Source organism: Calypte anna, chromosome 2 (genome assembly GCF_003957555.1).
Source record: "Calypte anna isolate BGI_N300 chromosome 2, bCalAnn1_v1.p, whole genome shotgun sequence".
In the NCBI taxonomy this organism is placed as follows: domain Eukaryota; kingdom Metazoa; phylum Chordata; class Aves; order Apodiformes; family Trochilidae; genus Calypte; species Calypte anna.
The window spans coordinates 2,635,780-2,658,069 of NC_044245.1; the positions used below are offsets into that span (position 1 = coordinate 2,635,780).

Below are 22,290 nucleotides of genomic sequence, written 5' to 3' on the forward strand. Positions count from 1 at the left end.
CTGTGGCTGTCACTCTGCAGACAGTCTCTTCCTGAAGACAGAAAGAGGTGAGCAAGAGTTAAACAGGCCACAAAGGTACCATCACCATGGTACAGCAGTGCTGCTGTCAAGGGACACCAAACAGTAGGAACCTAGCACAGACTTTCCATCTGATGGCTGGTGTAGAAACCACCAAGGCTCCCTGTTCTTCCCTCACCCACTGAAAAAATAAAATAAAATAAAATAAAATAAAATAAAATAAAATAAAATAAAATAAAATAAAATAAAATAAAATACAATCACTGGGTCCTACTCCAGTCTGACAAGTTGTTAAAAAAAGGCACCTGAGGGCAGAGAAGCACATGGTGGTCACACCACCTCACTCAAGTGCTTCAAAAAGAAGTTTACACCTCAGACCTTCCACACAACCCTTTTTTACACCTCCCACACCCACCTGCAGGGATGCCAACAGCATCCGCTCCCTCCACCAGGTAAACTGAGGCCCAGAGAGACCCATGACTTCCACCCAATTGATAAAAGCCAGAAATAAAAAGCAAACATGTTGGTATTTATAGCTCCTCATTCTCCAGCTATGGAAGCTGTAAACGACTGCATATTTGGGATGCAATTCCAGAACAGCTTTGGATCCAAATCAAGAAATCCCCCACTCAAAAATAACACAAGTGGATGGTGACAGTAGTGGATATATCTGTAAACTGGTGTGTCAACCAAGGACATGCAGAGACACTGCCAGGTCATTTTTGGAACTGTTCCTTGGGAGGTTCATGGTAGTCTAAGCAAGCTCCTGGGGTTCTACCCTGGCTCAACCCCAGAACCTGCCTTCCCAAAACACTCCCAGGTGCACAATGCTGAACTTCAGCAGCAGGCAGACAGACAGAAATCAAGTCCAGAAGACTGAGGTTTGGTCCTCCTAAGAGGACTGACTCAAACCAGGTCATGGTAGGAATTCTCCAACCCTTCTACTGCTCAGCTGGAAAAGAAGAGCAGGAACCTTTGCCTCATGGGAAGGGAAGTTGAAATAAGAAAGGCCCAACTCAACATTCACTAAGGACACTGTAAAGAGTCATCAGGACTGAGAAACCAAATTTGGGGCTTATTCCCTCTTTGTTTTCTCCCTGAAGTTAGGCCACGTCCTCTGGCATCTCAGAAACCTCTTCAGAATCACAAATTCTCTCACTGGGAGTGGTGGGAGATTTGATTGCTTAATTCTCACAACAAAACCCATGGGTATGCAGACCTCCAAACTCCTCTGGGTAGAAAATGTCTTCTAAGATGTTTCCATCTTTTGTAGGCTAGTTCAAGCTTTTCCTAGGCTACACCCTAGGTCAGACTGCCCAGATGCCTACCAAAGGGATGCCACTGCTAGAGAAAAATGTTCCCAAGCCTCCATGCCCCTGGGCTGTAGATTTGGCTTCTTGCCACCACTACTACTTGTGCTACGAAGTGGAGAGGTACTAACAGAAGGTCCTTGATGGAATGAAGTGTGTAAACTCTCCTCGGAGACACTGCAATTAGCAACAAGGAGCCTGGATGTGGTCAGCTTTAAGTAGATAAACCAGATCTACAACCTGATGGGAGGCTGCCCGGTTCCAAGCTCTGAATTCAGCGCGGTTGTGAAACCTCAGCAGAAACTCAGTGCCGTGCAACCACAATGCATACCAGGTTTGACAGCAAGCCAGAAGGAACGGTTCATTTGGCAGGTCCTACCCCCTCTCTTCATCAATCTCCCCATCCGTTTCAGCTCTACTCCTCCCATTCTCCATCAACTGAAAGCCTCACAAATTCCTGGTGCCCATCAACACGGGTATCATCTCGCCCACAGGCAGCTCAGGCAGCTTCCAAGCAAGTCCATGTGACATTTGGCTCTGGTCAGATTGAAAGCCATCTCTACCAGGCACTATTTGATTGCACCAAGATATTTTGTAACAAGATAATGAGCTTTAAATCAATGCAGGCATTCTAAACCCCCGCCCATCAGCAGCCCGCCGGGCGCAGCTATCCAGTTTCAGCCATTGCCAAAATTGTTTGCAAGTATCCAAAGAGGATAACGAGCCCCTGAAACAATCCCCCCGTTATTTTAAGAAACGGGCTGCATCAGCCCAAATTGCAAACCAGCAGCCAGGCTTGGGCTGGTGTAAAAATGGAAGGAGGAGGTTTTTTTATTGAGCGAAACAGGGGGGTTTTTTCCATTATTTTTTTCCCTTTTTTAAAAATTTTTTTTAATTATTTTTTTTAAATTTTTCTCCTCTTCTTTAAACTTGCAGCAGTTCAGGAGGAGAGGAAACGAGCCCACACCGATGTATTTGAATAGCTGTGTCTTTGTGGGTGATCCATGTGCATCTTTGCCCCCCGGGGTATCACTTGCTGCAATGCTGAACCAGGAACCAGCAGCTCCCGGAGAGGAGGAGAAAGATTTACAGGGCAGTGTGTTTTGTGGCAGGAAAAAGCACCTGAAGGATTTACAGCATCGGTGGAGGGCAGAGATGATGCAAGGGCATAAAACATGGAAGAATGAGACAGCAGGCAGAGCCTTGCAGCTCTCAGAGCTCCTATTTATCACACAGGGTCCTGACAAGGGGTGGCAGTGGGGGGGTCTCTCCGTGGTGTTTTCATGCAACTCAACTTTGAAATACCCCTCGCCAAAGGTTGCCCACGGAAAAAGGAACATCTGAAGGGACAAGCTGTGGCCTCCAGGTGTCAGCATGAGAAAGTGCTTGGCTTTCCCAAGGCGCCACTAATCCAGGGACTCCTTTGGCATGCGGGGATATTTTTAAATGTCTTGGAGGTCTGGCTGGACCTCTTGGGTTTCATAAGGACTTTCCTTATTTCCATCGCACTCAGTGACAGTGCATTAGTTAAGCCCCAGTGCTTCTGAATTACTCCTTGCTAATTAGGGAGGGAGGGAGAGAGGTTTTGGAAGCCTCTGCTCTGATCTTTGAGCATGTCAGCCCCTGGGTTTCTGGATTCAGCTTCATCACACAGTGTGGGACTTGCTGGAAGTCACTAAAGCCTTCAGGACCATGTAAGCTGTCTGTAAAATGGTCCTGCTATGTCCTCAGCTTCAGTCCAGAAATAAGAACTGGACTTTACTGGGAAGGTGCAGGGAAGTGGACTTCAAGAGATAGCACAAAGAAAAAAAAGAGATAAAAATACTACCTGCTCCTCCAATAGTCTCTCTCAGCTTCTGGTTATCTCCACCTGAGCTGGTGGGTAGGGGTGTGGGAATTACCCACCACTGACTTCCAGGGATATTACCCCCGGGGTAGAGCAGGACACAGATATTTGGAGGTTTTGCCCTGCAGAGTGATGGGATTCCCCTTGCCCCTACTAAGGGGACAGCACAGAACAGTCTGTTTCACCTTATTTCCCTTCACGAGGCATTTTCTCAATTTCTTTCCTGAATGGTTGTCAAGCATAAATAGAAAAAAATATATATAAATAAATAAAAAATACATAAATAAGAGGGGACAGCTTTGGGAACTTCAACACCTTCCTCATCAGAAACAACTCAATTTCCAACAGGAATGAGGAGTAACCATAGCTACTGGCTGCAGGCACATGAACAAACATCTCCAGCCTCCAAGGAGAGGAGCCACAGCCAGCAATGAGAAGCAGACAGGGGTTGCTTCACTAGGACAAGCCCATAAATTACTGCCATCCAGCACATCCTCTCCAGGCTCTGCACTTTCATGGATGAGCTGAGCTTGGCTTTTTCTTTACCTCCTACCAGTTGGCTTAAGGAGCTCTGGGGAGGTGGTGACCCCACCTCTGGCAAAGGATGCACCAGGATGACCACCCTTCAAAAAACCAGGGAAACTGAGGGATGCAGGAGGGGCCCAAAACCAAGACCCCCATCCCTCTCACCTCTCTTCAGCAAGCTGGCCCGGTAGCGACCTTCGAGGGTGCAATTCCAGCGCTCAAAACGAAACTGGTACTGGCACTCCAAGGCACTCATGCTGATGGCTTCCATCAGGGTCTCAGCCACCCCGGGGTCCCTCCGGCACATCCTGCGTTGTTTCTTCTCCAGCTTCAGGCGGTCACAGACCTTGTAGTGGGCTTTGACAGCTGCTTCCTCCATTTCTGAGGTCAGAGGGAGGATGGTCAGAGGTTCGTTCCCCGTCAGCCTGCGGAGGAACAGAAAGGGCACAGTGAGGACAGAGAAATAAAACCCATGGGAGATATGGGGGGTTGTGGTGGGGTTGGGGTCTCCTCAGCACAGCACCCATGTGGACTTGCTAATGCCTGGGGCAAAGACTGATTTTACAGCAAGGTTCTCCCTGCAGTGTATGCACAAAGGAAGGGGCAAAAGGAATCATGGAATCAGCCGGGTTGGAAAGGACCTCTGAGATCAAGTCCAACCCTTGATCCACTACCAGATCCATGGTTCCCTGACCATGGCACTGAGTGCAAGGAGAAGGGTAAGAAGATTTATGTCCTCTACCAGCTCTCACAGAGCTTGTTTGGACACGAGACTTTGGCATTCTCCACCCCAGGACTGTGATGAAAACAAATAAGGAAGAAAGTTGAAGGTACCCAACTGCATGAACTTATGAAACAGCAAAAATAGCACTACAGACACACTCATTTGAGCATATCAAGCATAACTGGCTTGTGAAGGGGAAGAGGATGGTTCAACCCATCAGACCCCAGGAGACACACAGAGAGAAAGCCCAGACACACTGCCCTGAGCAGAAAAGGTCCTTCCATCAAACCAAGCAAGTTACAGCCTGAAGCTTGAGAGCAGGATACACTTCTAGATGCTTCCAAAAGCCTTTCCAGGGGAGAACAAGCTAAAAAAAATGACCTGAAGAAATATGTGTCCCACTGCCTTCTCCCCTCCCCTGCCTTCTCCTGCGAGCACAAGGTCCTTGACTCATACAATGTGCAACAAAAGAAGCCAGAGTCCTGTTCCCGGTGTCAAGTGACAAGCTGCTGGAAAAGGACCAGGCTGGCATCGGCCCCGGGGAGCAGAGAGGCTGTAGGAACATCTGCTGGGCTCATGAAGGGTTTGTTGGCCAGGGTGTCCATACCCCACTCTCCTGGCTCTGCTCTTTTCCGGCCAGGTGCCAGTCCACGCAGTCAATGGGAATCACTATGTAAAGTTTTTGAAGGACCTGAAGATCCATTTCCCCAGCCAAAAAGGAAAGAATTGCTTAAAGCCAAGACTGCAAACATGCTGGAACATTGCAATCCTACTCAGGCGAGCACAGGCGAGCAGACATCTCCACTGCTGCAGAACCACTGGGGTAAATGGGGTGGTGGGCATGGGAGAGGAGAACAGAGTCACCCATTCTGCTGAATGCAGAAAGATCCTAGAAACACTTTAAACCTGAAGATTAACCTTCTGGCCTGAAGGACAGTGGTTTGTGTTTTGTTGTTTTTTTAATGAGGAGTTCTCTCTAATCAATGGGATGCATCCTGCCAGGAGTTCAGTCCCCAAAGGCAAGAAGCTAGGATGCTTGAAGTAGGGGGAATGGTAGAGAAGGGGAAATTAAGACTGGATGTTAGGAAGAAGTTCTTCACCATGAAGGTGGTGAGACCCTGGCACAGGTTGCCCAGAGAGGTGGTGGAAGCCCCATCCATCCCTGGAAGTTTTTAAGGCAAGGCTGGACAGGGCTCTGAGCAACCTGAGCTGGTGGGAGGTGTCCCTGCCCATGGCAGGGGGTGTTAGTACTGGATGATCTTAGAGGTCCCTTCCAACCCTAAAAATTCTATGATTTTAAGTCTCAAACTTTCTTGAACAACGGGGACAAAATCCTGACCTAAGCCACAGCCAACAACACCCCGTACAGATGCAAACATTAGCAAAGGTTTAATATCAGATGTCTAAAGGAGGGAGAAAACCAAAACATAGAGAAGTTGGGTTTGGATTCTTAAGAGAATAAAGAATTGGGTAGGGAAATGTTCTCCTTCAAAAGTATTACGATTTCCAGGAAAACAAAAATAAAAATTGCAATGGTAAAAATGAAGAGTCAGAGAGTTTTGTGGGCAACTTGGAAAACTAGTGTAACCAGGGTAAATTTTCCCCCCCAAAAAAGGTCTTTCCTCAAATTCTGCTCCTCTAAAATGATAAATGCATCCAAAAGACCAAACAGCAAGCTCCATCTGAAGTACTGACAAATGTATTGATGCTTTTAGTGTCTGGACTTGGGCTTGACTGCTCTCCAAGAAGAGAAGACATCACCCAGCCCAACCTGGGCCAGGGTCTCAGCACCCTCACAGCAAAGAATTTCTTCCTAATGTCACATCTAAATCTCCCAAGTCTGTAAAAGTTCACTCCTGTAAGTTTTCACAGTTGGCACAAGTGATATCCTCAGCTGGCAAAGAAAGGAGTTGGAGCCATGGAAGCATTTTCTACAGCTCCTTCCCAATTTTCTCCCCCTTCCCAATTTACCTTTCCAGCTGAGCAGTTTAATGTTCTGGAGAAGATATGCTGAGTATTATGTAGCAAATTGCTGTCACAGTGAGGAGGGATAGAGGAATTGATCCTACAGCCAAGATTTCTGCAGAGAAATCGGTGGTTTTGAACCCTTTCCCCACTCTCCCTCTTAGCTACCTAACTCTGAGACACTTCAAAGTGTAGCTGCTGATGGGCAGCCCAATTGTTTGGATCTCCAAAGTCAATCCTACAATACACCCAAATAAAAACAAAACGAAGAGCCTGGGATAAACAGAAGGTAGAGAGCAGGATCTGTGGTGAGGACAATGCCAAGGACAGCCCTTCAGCAGCTATTCAGAACCAAGGGATGGAAAGTTCTGAGAAATAATAGAAAATTGTCAGCAATGTCCATCTGGGACACGTAGGTGAGATAAGAATGCTGGGTCAATGTGTGGACACCCACTTCACCCTGCCCAGGAAAAGAACCTGATGACAAAGACACCAACGTGATGTTCTTGTGGGGAAAGTAGAAGAAAACCTTTCTCGACCTCCTGTTTCCTGACTCAGCTCTGTTCTGTCCTCACCCATTAAAGAAAATCCAAACTGGTGAAAAACATGTCATGAAATGCTCACACTGAGCCAAGGGCAGCCTCTCACAGCCTGGATTATTTCTTGGATTAATTTTACTGCCATTCAAGTTAGTCTGAATCAGATAAAAGCCAATGAATTAGGAAAGCATCTCCAGAACCAGACAAGAAGTAAATTTAGGAGAAAAGGGCTTTTTCCTAGCCATCCAACAATGAAGCTCCTCCAGGTTGAAGACCTCCATGAGCAAAAGCAAAACACACACACACATCCACATTTTCCCTCCCAGGTGCTGGATCCATGCCCGTTTCAGCAGGAGGGGGAAGGGATGAAGCAGCCTCAGCCCTGCACACACATTCCAGCAGCCCTGGGAAGAAGGGTGAGGTGGCATTTTTCAGAGTGTGGCATCAATAATAAACAAGTGCAGGCAGAGCCAGGGAGAGCTGGTGCCCCCACCTGAAATGCTGCCTTGGAGCTGCCACTGCATGGAACCTTTATAATCCTATAAAGCCCTTTTATGCAACTTAGGCTGAGTGAGGTCCCGTAAGGCAACAGTGTCAAGAGTCGGATGCTTTCTCAGCTCCTCACAAAGACCAAGCTGTTCCTTCCAAGGAAATTTTTTGGGATGGGGGAGAAGAGAAAGTGTTTTTTTATTTTATTTTATTTTATCTGCACCCAGTCCACAACTGTTACAACTGAACTGCCAGACAGCACTCTGTGCAATTGTATTATTTTGGATCAAGGGGACTGAGAGTGAGATGAAGATGTGTTTGTCCATTAGGAACCTGGAGGGAGACTAAATGGCTCCTTGCACACAACCCACAAAGCTTTAACTCTCCTGAAATTAACTCTGGCCAAAATAAGTGCAATATGAAGCTACAAAGTCAACAGACTGTTTCTGCTTCAGACTTTGCCTGACTTCTGCTCCGAGTGGCACACTTGCATTGGATGATCTCAGAAAGGACCTGTGTGACCTTCAGACCTCAGGAAAGACCTGGGTTGCTCAGTGCCACCTATCCAAGAGGAACCTTTACAACATCATTTGCACTGGTTTTCTTAAACTTCAAACCATTACTAGTTGGAAGGCAAGAAACCAGAAGGTTTATTATCACCATCTGCAAATAGACCCATCCAGTCTGCATCCAGTGCACAGGGAGCACTTCGGTTGCTTTGGTTGTGAACTTCATGTCAAACATTGCTGATTGCTTTGCTCTCCTGCCTCAAATCACCCAGGCTTGGGAGAGATCCCAAAAAAAGCCCCTGCCACAGCACAGCTCCCACTGATAGCTGTGCAGCCAAGTTTTATCTGGAGCACCACGGAGTTATTGCCCTTCCAGAGAGGCCGCTGAAGATGGGTCCTGCTTTCAGCTCATCTCAGAAGTCAAGAGTTTCTCTTGCCTCGTCAGCTCACACCTTCATCAGTGTCCTTGTATTTTCCCTGGCTTAAATGGGGATTTTCCTGATGAAAATTTGAGGGGGGTGAGACAGAAGTAAGGTGCCTGCATAGACCTGGGAAGGGACTCTCATTTTTTACATGCTCAAGAGTTACCTTAGCAAGTGCCACCAGAGACACAAGGAAACACCTCTACTGGCCCCACCTGCTGAAATAATTGCTTTCCTATCCCAGCACTTCCTTCTCTGCTGGGAGATTTCTCTTTGGTGCATCTCTACAAAGACCTGATTGATTCTCTCTTTGCACGTCCTGCATTCATGTTTTTTCCTGAACTATTGTTACTCTTCCAACCCTTTTTCTTCTCTTCCCACCACCTTCTTTCCTTTCTTTGAATAATTAAAAGGAAGCTCTGTAAAACTGATGATTTGAATGCTGACCTTCTTTAGTGCAATGCCTAAATTAATGATTCCACAACTCAAGAAGCCTGAGTTATGCTGGACACCAGGCCTAGATTACTATTTTTTGCATCCAACAACCTCCAGTTGCTCTCTTCCCCTCACCATCACTCAGTATGCCTCTCCCCCACACTCCCACACTATGAAGAAGCTTTCCTAAATTGATTTACCATGATTCCTCCATCCCACAAAGGCCAATTGCTATTTGAAATACAGCAAGCCAAGTATAAAAGTCCAGGAAAAAAATCTGAATTCCATAGGGAATGATGAAGACCTGATATTTGGAGTAGAAGTTGGCTATTGAGGAATCAGATTTTCTTCAGTGTGTTCTTTAGGGTTTTTTAAGTGTTCACAGGTCCCAGTGACACCACATTCACTCAACATCCTTTGGTGGAAACTATCTGAAAAGCACTCACCAACCTCAGTTCTGTTTTTCCCAGAGCTGTCAGAAGCACTGGTGAACCCCTGTATCATTTGGGATCAGAGAAAGCTTTCTCCTCTGCTACTGATTTGTTCTCTATTTTCTTTCTATCCCTCTAAGGCAGAACTCTGTCCTTTTGGTCCAAGACAGTGCTCACCCCAGCATTTGGACATTCATGTCTATTGCTGCCTTGCTTAGAACACAAAATCCAAGTCATCCATGATCGTTTAAAAATTCTGTGCCATTCTCTGAGCTACAAAGCCAAAGGTTTCACACATAAAAAAAAATATTAAAAAAAAAAAATCCCATATCCCCTTGAGTCCTTATAAGAAAATAATGCGAAGTATTCTCCAAACTTCTGGAAGGATTTCTTGGCTATCCTTGGATATCCTGCTATCTCAGCAAGTGTTCAGCCCTTTCATGAAGATTGCTACTAGAGTTATTCACCCCTTGTAGCTCAACCCTTCTTCACTGTAATTTTTCCACCCATCTCCTCTGGTGTGGTGCTGTGACACTGTGGGGGTCAAAGGAGGTGGATGGGAGGAAAAGTGTTTCTCCCAGCTGCTGAAACTCCCTCTCTATCTTGGCATTTTGCAAGGCTTCTCATCACCCTCCTCATCACCCACAGACAACAGGACCTAACACAAGCTCTAGTTTTTTTTCCTTCAAGGTCATTCCCAGCCAACTCTGCACTTGGTGCCCACCTCTCCTTTCTGCTCTCCAGAAACAATGGGGTCTTGCTGCTGGAAACAATGAAACAGAGAGGAAGGATATTAAAGAAAAAAAAACACAACCAAAAAACCCAAACAAAACCCCAAACATTTGGAAACTCAAGTACTGAATGCAGCCATTCTCAGCACAAGAATGTCCCAGTTGTGATTTTGATCCTTATCTTCCTCTCGACTGGCATTGTACACACACCCAGAGCTTTTCTTTAGGCAGCAACCCCTCAAACATGGATTTCCTCAGTAATTTAGTGCCTAAATCTCAGCTGCAGCTTCTACTTGCAACCAAGGAGCAGCCTTTCCACCATGAAGACCACGAAAACATTACAAACTTCCCCCAACAACACAGTAGGAACTAGGAGGTTCTTGTGACATAGCAGGTTACAAGAGCCTTGTGAGCTCCAGACTCCTGATGGAATGTGCTCATAGAGTTTAATTTTTTAGGAGATATAAGAGTGCAGATTATTGAAGGCTTCAGCCATTCAAACTTGTCTTCAATCACTCCTCTGCATGGAGAGATCTATGCAGTGGTTTCCTTTGGGCCTCTTTTTTGAGCATCTTGGGTCAGGGGATGGAGGAATGGGTATATAAAGTTCCTTCTACACATCCCTGCCAGCCTCTTGAGTCCTGTCAAGACTTCCAGATGCTTCTAGAAGGACAAATTTGCTGCTGCAAGTCTTTGGCTCTTTCCAACACTGCTCACCTGGATGTTTCTAACACGAGCCACTCCTATCCCAAGTCATTCAGCTATTTTCAGGCTCAGGTGTTGTCACAGAGATAACTTATGCCTAATTTCCCCAATTATGCCTTAGCTAAAAGTTTACACAAAAAGAGGAGTCCTTCCAGGCAGGTCCAAGCAGATGAAACCTCTCCAGGCCAGCTGTCCTGCACTGAGGAGAGACCCTTAACAAAAGTTGTAATATCAGTCCAGAAGGGATTTTTCTGTTAATAGGGCAAGACATACATGGTTGTCTTCTAGATACAGGATAGTTGCATCTATAAATAGGTTTCCATGCAATTTCCTGCCAAAACATGCACTCAACCTCTCCTGCACTCAACCTCTCCTGTACAAATTAGCAAAAACCCAATAATGATAATTAAAAAAAAAAAAAAGTTTGGATCATTGGATATGAGAGCAAAATTTAGCAAGCAAAGGAAAAATACTTCAGTGAATGAGCAGGGAGTATGTGACAGTTCAGATGTGAAGGGCTGGAGATATTCTTGTTATGGTGAATTCTGCATAGGACCTATGGGACTAAGGTACCATCAGGAACAGTTATTTTTACCCTGTGGTGACCAGAAGCACCACAAGCAAATACTTGAAGCTGCTGCAGCATTTTCCAGCCATGCAAGGCCCAAGATGTGCACAGGTTATGAATTATAATTAATATCACTCACTTAAAGTGGGGAAGCATTGCTTTCCCTCCTGCCTTCCTTTCCCCAGAGGAGGGCACAAGCAATCCCAGAGAAAGCCCACAGCAGAGATAAAAATCAAATTTGGGTCTTCCAACCCTTGGTGGTGTGCCTGAATCACAAGGTTGAACTCCCTCTCCTCCTTCTTTCCTCCTGCTCCTTAAAACAAACCTTACTCAGGAAGTTTCCAGTCTAGCAGAGCAAAATACATTTTTATTTTAGGCAAAGATCTTAGATTTGCAGCATTAAAAGGTTCCAGAGAGACTTTATAGCAGCTTTCCAGTACCTGAGGGTGACCTGCAGGAAAGTTAGAGAGGGACCTTTTTACAAGGCCATGAAGTGATAGGACGAGGGGAGAATAGTTTTAAGGTTAAAGATGGGAGATTTAAATAAGATTTATTTAGGAATAAACTTTTTGTTATGAGGGTGGTGAGATCCTTGGCCCAGGTTTCCCAGAGAAGCTGTGGCTGCCCCATCCCTGGAAGTGTTCCAGGCCAGGTTGGATGTGGCTTGGAGCAACCTGGGCTGGTGGGAGGTGTCCCTGCCCATGGCAGGGGGTTGGAACTCAATCTTTAAGGTCCCTTCCAACCCAAACCATTCTATTACTAAGATTTACCATCATGAAAATGCCACAAGGAGAGGGCAAACACCAGGACAAGCTCTACAGGTGTTTGCAATGCTGCTTTGCTATTCCTGTGGCTTGTGCCGAACAGTTCCCAAATCACCTTTAGAAAAAGCTGCTAAAAAAAGGTTTTTTTCAGGAGCAGGCATATTTTTTTTTTAACTCAGTGACCATTAGCTGCCCCTGGCTGGACAGACCCAGGTAGCTCAGCCCCAGGAGCTGGCTACAACCTCGTTTCCTGACATATTGCTCGTAAGGAAGCAGAGGTGGAGAAAAGAGTTGGGAGTGGGGGAGAAGAGGAGGCGGGGAAGGCTGTTTCCTCTCCCCTTCATCCTCTCAAGAATGAAACTGCAATCAGTGAGATTTACAAAAGGATTTTCAGCCCAACTTAGAACTGGTCGGTGAACCACGGTGCCAGTGGAATGCACGGGCCAGGCAGCAACAGGGGCTTTCACTCCTGGTTTAAGACGGCATTAGCTTTGCCCTTGGCAGCCTGTGCCAGGAATTACACCCCCCAGTTGACACCCCCCCTTCCTGGATAGACAGCTCCCAGACCCCTATCCCTACTTCTTATCCCAGCCACTGCTTATTTTTTATTTCTTTATTTCTCAGCTTAACATAATTTCTTTTGGCACGGGTCCCACTAGACCGTAGGCAACGCGTAGCTGGGAGTTTTGGTGCAGCGAAAGCAGTGAAGTGGGGAGCAATAAGGTGGAAGAAGATGAAGAACTAAGCCCAGAAAAAGGTTTGGTTTAACTCCTTCAGCTTCAGAGAGGTTTCCACAACATGACAGGTGCCATATGCACATTTCTCTGCCCTACAGTAACACCCCCTTGCAGCAGGAAGACAAAACTACCATCAAGCTGGGGGTTTAGTTTGGATGTTGTAGATTTTTTCCATTCATTTGGAGGCTTTTTGTGAGTTGCATTTTTTTGTTGTTGGCTTTTTGGGCTGGGGAGAGGGTTTTTTTTACACTGCTGAAAATCCTGCCATCCTAGGATCTCAGATCCCTGCTGCAGTAAAAACCAACTCAGTTCCATCCTTGACCAGTGGTTAGAATAGTTCATTTTAACCTAGAACTGGCCTGAGAACTCTCCATGACATAGAAAATAAGGGACATTTCTAGATCCCACTTAGAGGAAACATACATAACCATCCCTCTGCCCCTGCCTTGCTGTGAAGTGTTTCTGATGGGGCCAAGGATGTAATGCATTGCACAAGGAAATAGAACAGAAGAGAACAGACCACAGGCACAATTTTCATGCAACAAAGTTGACCCATCTGCAAATTCTGTTAGATCTGCTCCAACCATGAAGTCTGAACCCCTAAAAAGCCAGAAATTTATCTATGATATAAACCTGCAGCAGCAGTACTGGGTTTTTTTTCAGTTCCAAGCAAAGGGAATCCAACCTCGTGGTCTTTTCCTGGTAACTTCACTTCTCAGGGAAGAGTGGCACATAGCAAAGCAGCTTTAGCATTGAAAATTGAAACAAAGATGAAAAGAAATTAAAAAAAAAACAAAACAAACAGCCAAACTAAAATGTTTGCTCACTGTGCTTTTTACACCAGTGCTGCCTTATGTTTATTCCAGCAGATTCACAAAGGTGGCATTGGAAAACATCACACATGGGATAAGGGCACTTCAGGAGGACAACTACAGTTCCCAAAACACCTCCCATCCACCCTTCTGGCTCCCTACAGCTCATGTTGCTGATATGAAGATCTGCCCAGGGCTGGAGGCTCCACAGGGAGCCCTTTGCTCAGGCCATTGGAGGGATCAGACCTGCTGGCTCAGGCCAGGCACAGTGTTAAAAAAAAAAAAGAAATGTGAGACACTCCAAGGATGGAGCCTTTCTTCCAAAGAGAGCATCATGAAACTGCAAGGATCATTGCCACCGGATGTTGTGAAGCCCAAAACTGTGAATAGATTCCAAAAGGGATTAGACAAATTCAAGAAAGGGAGGTTCACCCAGGTGATGAAACATGAGGGCTTGAATGCAGCTTCTGGAAGCCTCAGGAAGCCTCTACACCTCTTACTGCCAGGAAGGAGCAGGATACTCCAGGAGGCACAGCACTTGTCTCACTTCTCCTTGGCTTCCTCAGATGTCCATGCCTGGCTGAAGAAACCTTTTGCTTGACCCCTTGGGGCAATTATGGTCTCAGCACCAAGACAGGAGCCTGCAAGGTGCAGTGCAGGACATTGCTTTGGGTGCAGCATTTAATACACCCGCACTCTCCAATCCAACAGCAAGAACCAACCTCAGTGGGGTCAAGGGCATAACTGAGATGATAATTGGGCTGGAGCACCTCTCCTGGTGAAGACAGGCTGATAGAGATGAGGTTGTTCAGCCTGGAGAAGAGAAGGCTCCAGGGAAACCTTAGAGCACCTTCCAGTGCCTGAAAGGGGCTACAGGAAAGCTGGGGAGGGACTGCTGACAAGAGTGATAGCACAAGGAGAAATGGTTTTAAATCAGAAGAGGGCAGATTTAGGTTAGACTTGAGGAAGAAATTCTTCACTATGAGAGTGATGAGACACTGGCCCAGGTTTCCCAGAGAACCTGGGGATGCATATCCCTGGAAGTGTTCAAGGGCTCAGAAGCATTTGTAGCTCATTTCCAATGTTCTGGGGAACTGGTCCTGGGCATGGATGAACCCTGGCTGTTTAATGTTCCTACATTTTACAGATGTATGGAGTAATGGGACAAAGGAGAATGGTCTTAAGCCAAAAGAGGGGAGATTTAGATGAGATATTAGGAAGAAATATTCTTGTGAGGGTGGCGAGAGCCTGGCACAGTTTGCCCAGAAAAAATGAGGCTGCTCCATCCCTGGAAGTATTCACGGACAGGTTGGATGGGGCTTGGAGCAGCCAGGTCCAATGGGAAGAGTCCTTGGCTATGGCAAGGATGATCTTGATGATCTTGAAGGTCCCTTTCCATGATTCTGTGCCACACACCAACCCTTTGCAACACCAGAGCTTGATGCAATCATCCATCTGGAGCACCTCACTCTCTCCTTGGAGAGGCTCCTGCTGCTCGCTTTCAGGAACCCCACCTCCACGGTCCCAGCAGCAATCCTGCCACGTCCCCAGCCACCCACAGCAGCCCCCAGCATGCCAGGATGTGGCCATGCCTCTCCGGGCTCCCTGGGCAGCAGGGCCAGCCATGTGTTGGTGTCAGTCTCTCCCACCCCGTCCCTGCCAGGGAACGCATCTGACTTCGCAATGAATCGCCCGTTTGTCTCCCTAACACCTCAGCCAACCCCTTTTGTTAAGCCTTTATCTCCCAAATTTAACAGCTCTGCAGCACACGGCCATGCAAGCAGGACTTGGCCCCTTCCTTTCCCTCCCCCCCTTCCTCGTCCCCTCTGTGGGATAAATGGGTTTGTCCCTCCCAAACACTGCCCGCTCTGTTCTCAGCAGATGCTGCAGTGACGGAGCTGCCCTTGCCCAGACCACAGAGGTTGGCAGCCAGGGAAGAAACTCCACGTAGCCAACTCAGCAGCTTCCCTGGAGATACCCGTAACCCAGACACGCACTCAAGGAGCTGAAAAATAAAGGTTACTCTCTAGACAGCACAAATCTCAGAAGCTGGGGGTCTGAAACTCAATCTTGGATGGAAGCACGAGGAGAGCAAAGAGCTCCTGGGGTTCGTTGAGACGGAGAAAAAACAACTGGGAGAATGAGCTGCTTCCTCCTTCCCCGAGCTCAGCTTTTATATTCAAGGCCCTGAAGGTCCCAGCTGGAAGCAGCTCCTGATCAACTTCTGGACAAATGACAACTTCTAGAAACAAGCATGCAGATTCGGGCAGGAGGAGGTTTTCACCTCCCCCTCCCCTAAAACATTTTCCCCAACCCCTATTATATATCGCACGGAGGTCAGCGCGTGGAGTGCTGAGATGGTTGAGCGGTTTGACACATCATCTGATCTATTTTGGGAGCAGTTTACGGTTCTGCAATTCCTCCCCTGCACAGCAGTGATAGCTTTTCCACTCTAATGTCATATTATCCTCGTGGCAGGTTTAAAAACTAAACAGGTGAAAAAACAAACTTTCTGGGCACTGGAGAGAGCGGGATGCACGAGAGACACGTTATGGTGATGGGGTGGTAGAAGTTTATCCTTGTTCTGAGTCCCAGCAGAGGCTGTGGGAATGAACTGTGAACACAGAAGCTGGTTCCTTACAAAACTCAACCAAAGGATACTCAAAGACTGTTGTAGGAAGGTTGGCCCATGACAAAGGGTGTCTCATGAATGTCTTTCTGAAGGAGCTTGGCACTCCTGAGGCTTCATAAGCCTCAAACAAAGCTTCAGCAGTCAGATCCCCAGCTAAGCAAACTTGTTCTGATGGTTTCAAACTCATCAGAGAAGGATAAATCACCAATGGAGTAGACTATGTTCTTGCTGATGTATCCTAGAATAGATTCCCACGAAGCCAACCAACATCACAAACCTTCCTCTCTTTTGTTCTAGATCCAAGGGCACCTCATACTATTTCCTTCACCACAGAACAACGTTGTTCTCTTTCCCTTGATCTCCTCCAGTGCTACAGCAGACCCCCTCCTCCATGCCACAATTTATCCCAGAAAGAGGAAAAGAGCAAATATGGAAAAACTGCCATCCATCTCCCAGTGTCTATCCACCATCAAGAAAGGTTCCACACCATCATATATCCTTCCTCAAAGGATTGAATCCATGCAGAGTTTTGAGGAAGGGAAACAGATGCTGTAACAGTGGCTCTCACAGGTGATGAATAAACTGATATTAAAGATGTCTTGCTATCAACACACCTGTGCTGCTGGCAGGACCCTCACCTTGTGAAGGTGACTAAACCACAGAATATCAGCAAGGACCTCAGTCAGATCTATTGTTCCCAATACTTCAAGTGAATACCCTCAGAATGCTTCCTGACTTCAGCGTACCCATCTTTTTTTATGATATTATATAAAGCCTGTATGAACAAAAAGTCATATTAACCAAATACTACAGCCCAGGGAGAGCCAAAGCTTTATTCTAGGAGTGTCACTGAGTAGATGGGACTACATCTCCATCTTCAAATCAATCCATTTTGTTCAGTAATTGAAAGAAAAGCCCTTTATGCATTGTATTAAAAAGGCTCGTGGGGCACACTCGACCAACCAGTATTAAGGAAAAGATTTCCTTCCTATATTGATCCAGGAAGGATCCATCCATCCATCCATCCAACTAAGTTGCATTAAAAAGGCAGGGGGGAAGGACAACAAGCCAAGTGTTATACATAGCAAATTCTGATTAGATTATGAAACTTTAAGAAGATCTTAACAAGTGGACAGTGTGCATTTTACATAATTAGCTTGTTACTTATAAATGCCTTCCATAGTGCCAATGGCAGATTTTCACCACCTAAAATAGCCTAAAGCTGTTGGATTCAAGGACTCCTGCCATCTCAATTTAGATCAACTCAAATAAAGAAACCACGAGGTGGTTTCGTTACACCAAGATTAAGAATTGAATCGGCTCTTGTGTGCCTGGATGTTGGAAGGGGTAAAAGATTACAGAGGGCAAAGACATATTATGTCACCCTGTGCCTTGCCAGCCCAACCCTCACTGAATGTAAAAGTTGTTCTTCACAGCAGTTTGACAGCTTTCAGGTTACTTTTGGGGGGGGATAGAGACCTAAAGATGCAGCGTTGTGGGATGCCACAGCTGTATCCATATTCCCTGAGCAGAGCACGGCTCCACCAGATGCATCCTTCATGAAGCTGGGACTGTTCCACCTCAGTTCCAAGAAGCAGCTCACAGCAAGCCTTGAGTTACAACCACTGCCTATGAAATATGACCTCAGAAGTAGCAAACCAGGCAAAGGAAGCCATTTGATTTGCAAGTTGCTCAGGCCTGACAAGAAAATCCCAACGAATGCAGAGCTACGCAATGTCATTCCTATGCCAATCCCTATGCCACCCATTCCAGGTGCCTGCAGACATCTAAAGGGAGAAACATTTTCAATTCTAAGTAAAAAAGTCCAAGAAAACATGCTAGAAAGCAGCTTGAGGAAAAACTCTTTCATAAGAAGAGCCACCACAGGCTTATCCCAGCATGCAAACAACACCCAAGACACCATCAGCCACTTTGTGCAAGTTCCCGTTTTCTAAAGCAGCCCCCAAGGGCTAGCAAAACAAGCAGAGAGACAGTCTTCAAACCACCAAAATGCTGTGGAGGAAAGCTATGAGCTCTGGGGGTGCACACTACGTGCTGCTCTATCTTCACCTGCTGAGCATCACCAAAAAAGACACAAAACTGCCACGGTGCAGCACTGAGTTGCCCTTTCAATGTGCCACGTAGCAACCATTTCCAAGGACTGAAGGGGAAAATGGTGGCCATGTCTCAGCATATTGCCCCCAAAGAGCCTGAGGAAAAAGGAAAATATTTCTAATTTCCCTTTCTCTTAATGCTTTTAGTCCTTAGAGCCCAGAGATGTCACTGGGTCCGCTGTCTTCAAATCCACAGACCCAAATGTTTTCCATTCAAAAGATTACCAAGTTACAGCTAGATGGATGGAATAAGGTTTCAGTGGACTGGGAGAAACTACAGAGAGGGCAGAAACTTCAAGTGAGAGTTGTCTCCCTAATCTCCACATTCAGGAAACACCAAGAGGGATGAACAAAAACCAACCTGTGCACTTTCTACACCGAACTCTACAAGAACGACCCAGGTTGATTTTCTGTCTTCCAACATAAATAGTTTGAGTGGTCTGAAAAGACACAATCCATCTCCCAGTCCAGAGCTGGATGATCAGTTTTTTCCCAGATTCAAAAAGGCATTTATTTAAATGTTTCCTTGTGAACTCCTTTGAGAACTAGAAGTGGAAGAAGTGAAAAGAACAAAATTTTTATATATAATTGACTTGCAATTCAGACACTTAAGGGCAAGGAAACATCAGCATCATTATGTGTATGCATCAGGAAATAAATTCTTCCTCAAAAGGTTATTTGGCCATATTCTGTTAAGGAGCACTGCATGAGAGAGATTCTTTTCCAGATTCCCATCTTGTCTTCATGTCTTTAGGACAATAAGATGGAAAGGAAGCAGCAGACCCCAGGAAGAGAAAACTGATCTTACAAGTACCATTTTTGAGAATTTAAAAATCATTCTAGCACGGTCACAATAGAAGGCAAATTCAGTGAAAGAGCTTTTACAGTTGTTCCCAAGCCATTAGCTTGCCTCATTTTCCACGTGCTGAGTCTTTGGGTTTCCCTAGTGTGACAACTAAACATGGGGTGACCTAAGTACTCAGAAGTAACGAAAAGCAAGCTGACTTCCAGCATCAGAAGGAATGCTGTAGGTAAGTGGACTCCTGATGGCTTTCTCTTTGAGCTCTGTGTCTCAGACAAAAATCTTAAAAACACGCACAAGGAACTAAATCTGTTTTCCATTGAGTAGAGATCCTGGATAATATGTTCTAAATATGCCTTGAGGCCACACAGTTAATGAGAATGGTAAAGAGAAATATTTATCAATTGCCTTTCACCAGAAGAGGCAAGGGTTTTGCAGAACAAAACTTGCAAGCAATCATGAAAAAAATTCCTTTGCAGTGTGCATGCACAAAGGAGGTGATTTAGGTTACACAACTCCCCTAAATTTCCCAAATTAAACTGGGAAGCCTTACTTTAGCAGTAATTGTGTATTAAAAGGTATCCCCAGATACTGCACAGAATTGTCATGGTTGCTAAAGACCTCTTAAGATCACCACATCCAAACATCAACATCCCCACCACCTCTCATGGATAAAATATGTTTATCTATATCCAAATATGTTTATTTATATTTATCTACTCCAGCCTATACCTGGGGGCCATATAAACATCCAGGAAATCCTGGGGCATAGATAAATAATCAGATAATAATAATCAACATACTCGTGACAAAGCTTTAGTGCAGGTGGAATTTGTCTGACATGGAAATACTGCAAAAAGGAAAGCAATAATTAAAACAGAAATTAAAAGAAAAAAAAACCCCACATTGGACTTATTCCATATGAGAACTTTGCTGAAAGTCTTCACAAACAAACTGTATTTTCAGCTCAGCCCTTCAGATCAGTAATAAAGAACACTGAGAGCCTTCTCCCTGGACTACTCCATCAACAGATGCTCATTAGAGCTGCACACAAGCAGAACAGCTCCAACCTGAAATGGATTTGCCATCTGTCTTCAAATCACATGTGGGCTTGCTGTACAATTCCCACATCCCACCTCTTTCAGTGGGTCTGGAGACTGAGTCATCATCCCCAAGATGACACAGGGCACAACTACATGAGAAGTGTTTGTCAGGAAAAAAAAAATAAATAAATAAAGGAGGAAATGAAAATAATATGAAAGTAAAATAAAACACAAAAAAAATAGAAAAATAAAAGAGGAAAATAAAATTAAAATTAAAATACTCATAATGAGCTAACTTCATTTCCAAGTGTCACTAAGGTGGCTCAGCAAAATCTCAAAAAACTGTGAATAATAATACTGGAGCAAAAATTCAGACTCCTGCTTCTAAGAAAAGTAGCAACTTGCCCACAACTGTCTCTCCAAAGGGAGGGTTTCTCCCCGTAGGGTTCCAAGGGGGACAAGGGTTGTCCACCCAATTCTAGAAGCCAAAAATCAGGGCAAAAGAAGTCAAAAGTTGACTGAACCCCCACTCATACCCTCCAGTTGAGCACAAGTTGTTTTTCCCCTCGAATCCTCGTGGAAAGGAAGGGGATGAATGTGAGTTGGAGGGAAATAATCAGGAGCTTCAAGGGAATTTAAACTTAAGATAGAAGCACCAAGGTGAGATCTTCTCCTTTGTACAAACTGCATTAGAATTCCCAGCCCTTGCAGCAAATCACTGCGTGACAGTGTTGCTGAAGCAGCAGCTGAAACCCTAGAGTGCTGCCACAGTACTTGGCCACCTCCTTCTCTTGGGTTTTACGTCCTTCCCTGGTAGACACTATCACATTCCCCATCCCCTTTCTTCACTTGAGACTTTCCAGTTGGCCCCATGCCACAAAAACTGTCCCACCTCCCCACTCCCTCCCCCATCCTTGGTCTCTCAGCCCTGCAAGAGCTTGTGTGCCTCCTGCCAAGCCTTCCACCAACCTCCCTGGTTCTCTCCAGTGTTCCCCAAGGCATCCAACATCCCTTGACCTGCATCCCCAAGGGACTCTAACACACAAGGCTCACACCTCACTTCCTCAAAACTCTACAAGCAATTCCATAGGGACAAGAGTGCCAGGATCTCACTTGCTTCCCCAGCTTTCCCTTTGCCATAATTCCCGGAGTGACGCTCATGTTCTTGGTGGTGGAGAAAGGAATCCCTCCAGTTTGCCCCTCTCCATCTCCCAGATAGCAGTGGTTGAACGTGCCCCAACAGCACATAACTTGGAATAAGCAATACTGAAACCAAAATCAGGGAAAGGCATTTTATTTGATAGGCAAAGGATCAACTGGGAGGCATTCACTTGGTTTTCATTGTTGCTAGAGGCTGCCTGGCAGGTTTCAGGACAGAAGGGAGCAAGAATAACCCACCCCAGCACACAACCATTGCTATTACTTATCAGAACCACTACTTGTATTCATTTCTTCCACCCTCTAACAAAAAGGTTGAGTACTCAAGATTAGTTGCTTCAAATCATGATTGCCCACCCAGCTTTCTGCCACAGGTTATCCCTGTTGATAATCTTGCTTCAGTAACAAACACTGATTTGTTCTGGAGCTGTCAAGAAGCAAAGCCAACTTTATCAAAGGCAGATTCAGGAAGAAAAATTAGGGCCCAAATAACACCAAGGTGAGAGGAAAACTTGCCATTGCAGCTCTGCAATGTAATTTCTCTGTTAACAAAAAGAATTTTTCACGCTGGAATTTTCCTCCAAGCTAAAGAGGGCTCACGACTAACTAAAGAAAAAAAAGCCCTCCAAGTTTCCAAAGTATTCCAAGTGATAAAACCAAAGTTACAGCCTGAAAATAAATCATAACAGCAATATGCACACACTTGAGAGAGAAGAAAACCTCAGATATAAACCTACACTGGAAAAATCTTACACTTAGTGCAGCCAAAATGCCAGCTGATACATGTCACATTTGGGTGCTCTAGGCAACGCTATCACAATGGCTAATACAGCCAGGCAGAGCTCCAAGAAGACTGTCCAAAGCCCAAGAGGACACACAGATGCTCCCTGGAACCTTTGGAGAACAGTGATGGCATCTCAGGCCTTTTGCTGAAGCTTTCACACACGTTTAGCATCTTGAGCAGCAGCACAAGTCAAAGCAAGGCTACGACCTTTCAGACGCCGTTGCGGG

General features: G+C 45.6%; 1 protein-coding gene across 1 annotated transcript in view; it reads right to left on the minus strand.

Moving 5' to 3' along the window:
* The window catches only part of WNT9A (Wnt family member 9A), a 58,452-nt gene that overhangs the window by 14,645 nt on the left and 21,517 nt on the right, over positions 1–22,290 (minus strand). Inside the window, exon 2 of the mRNA XM_030445438.1 lies at positions 3,865–4,124. Within this exon, the coding sequence (XP_030301298.1) occupies positions 3,865–4,124 (260 nt within the window). The remainder of the gene's footprint in view (positions 1–3,864; positions 4,125–22,290) is intronic.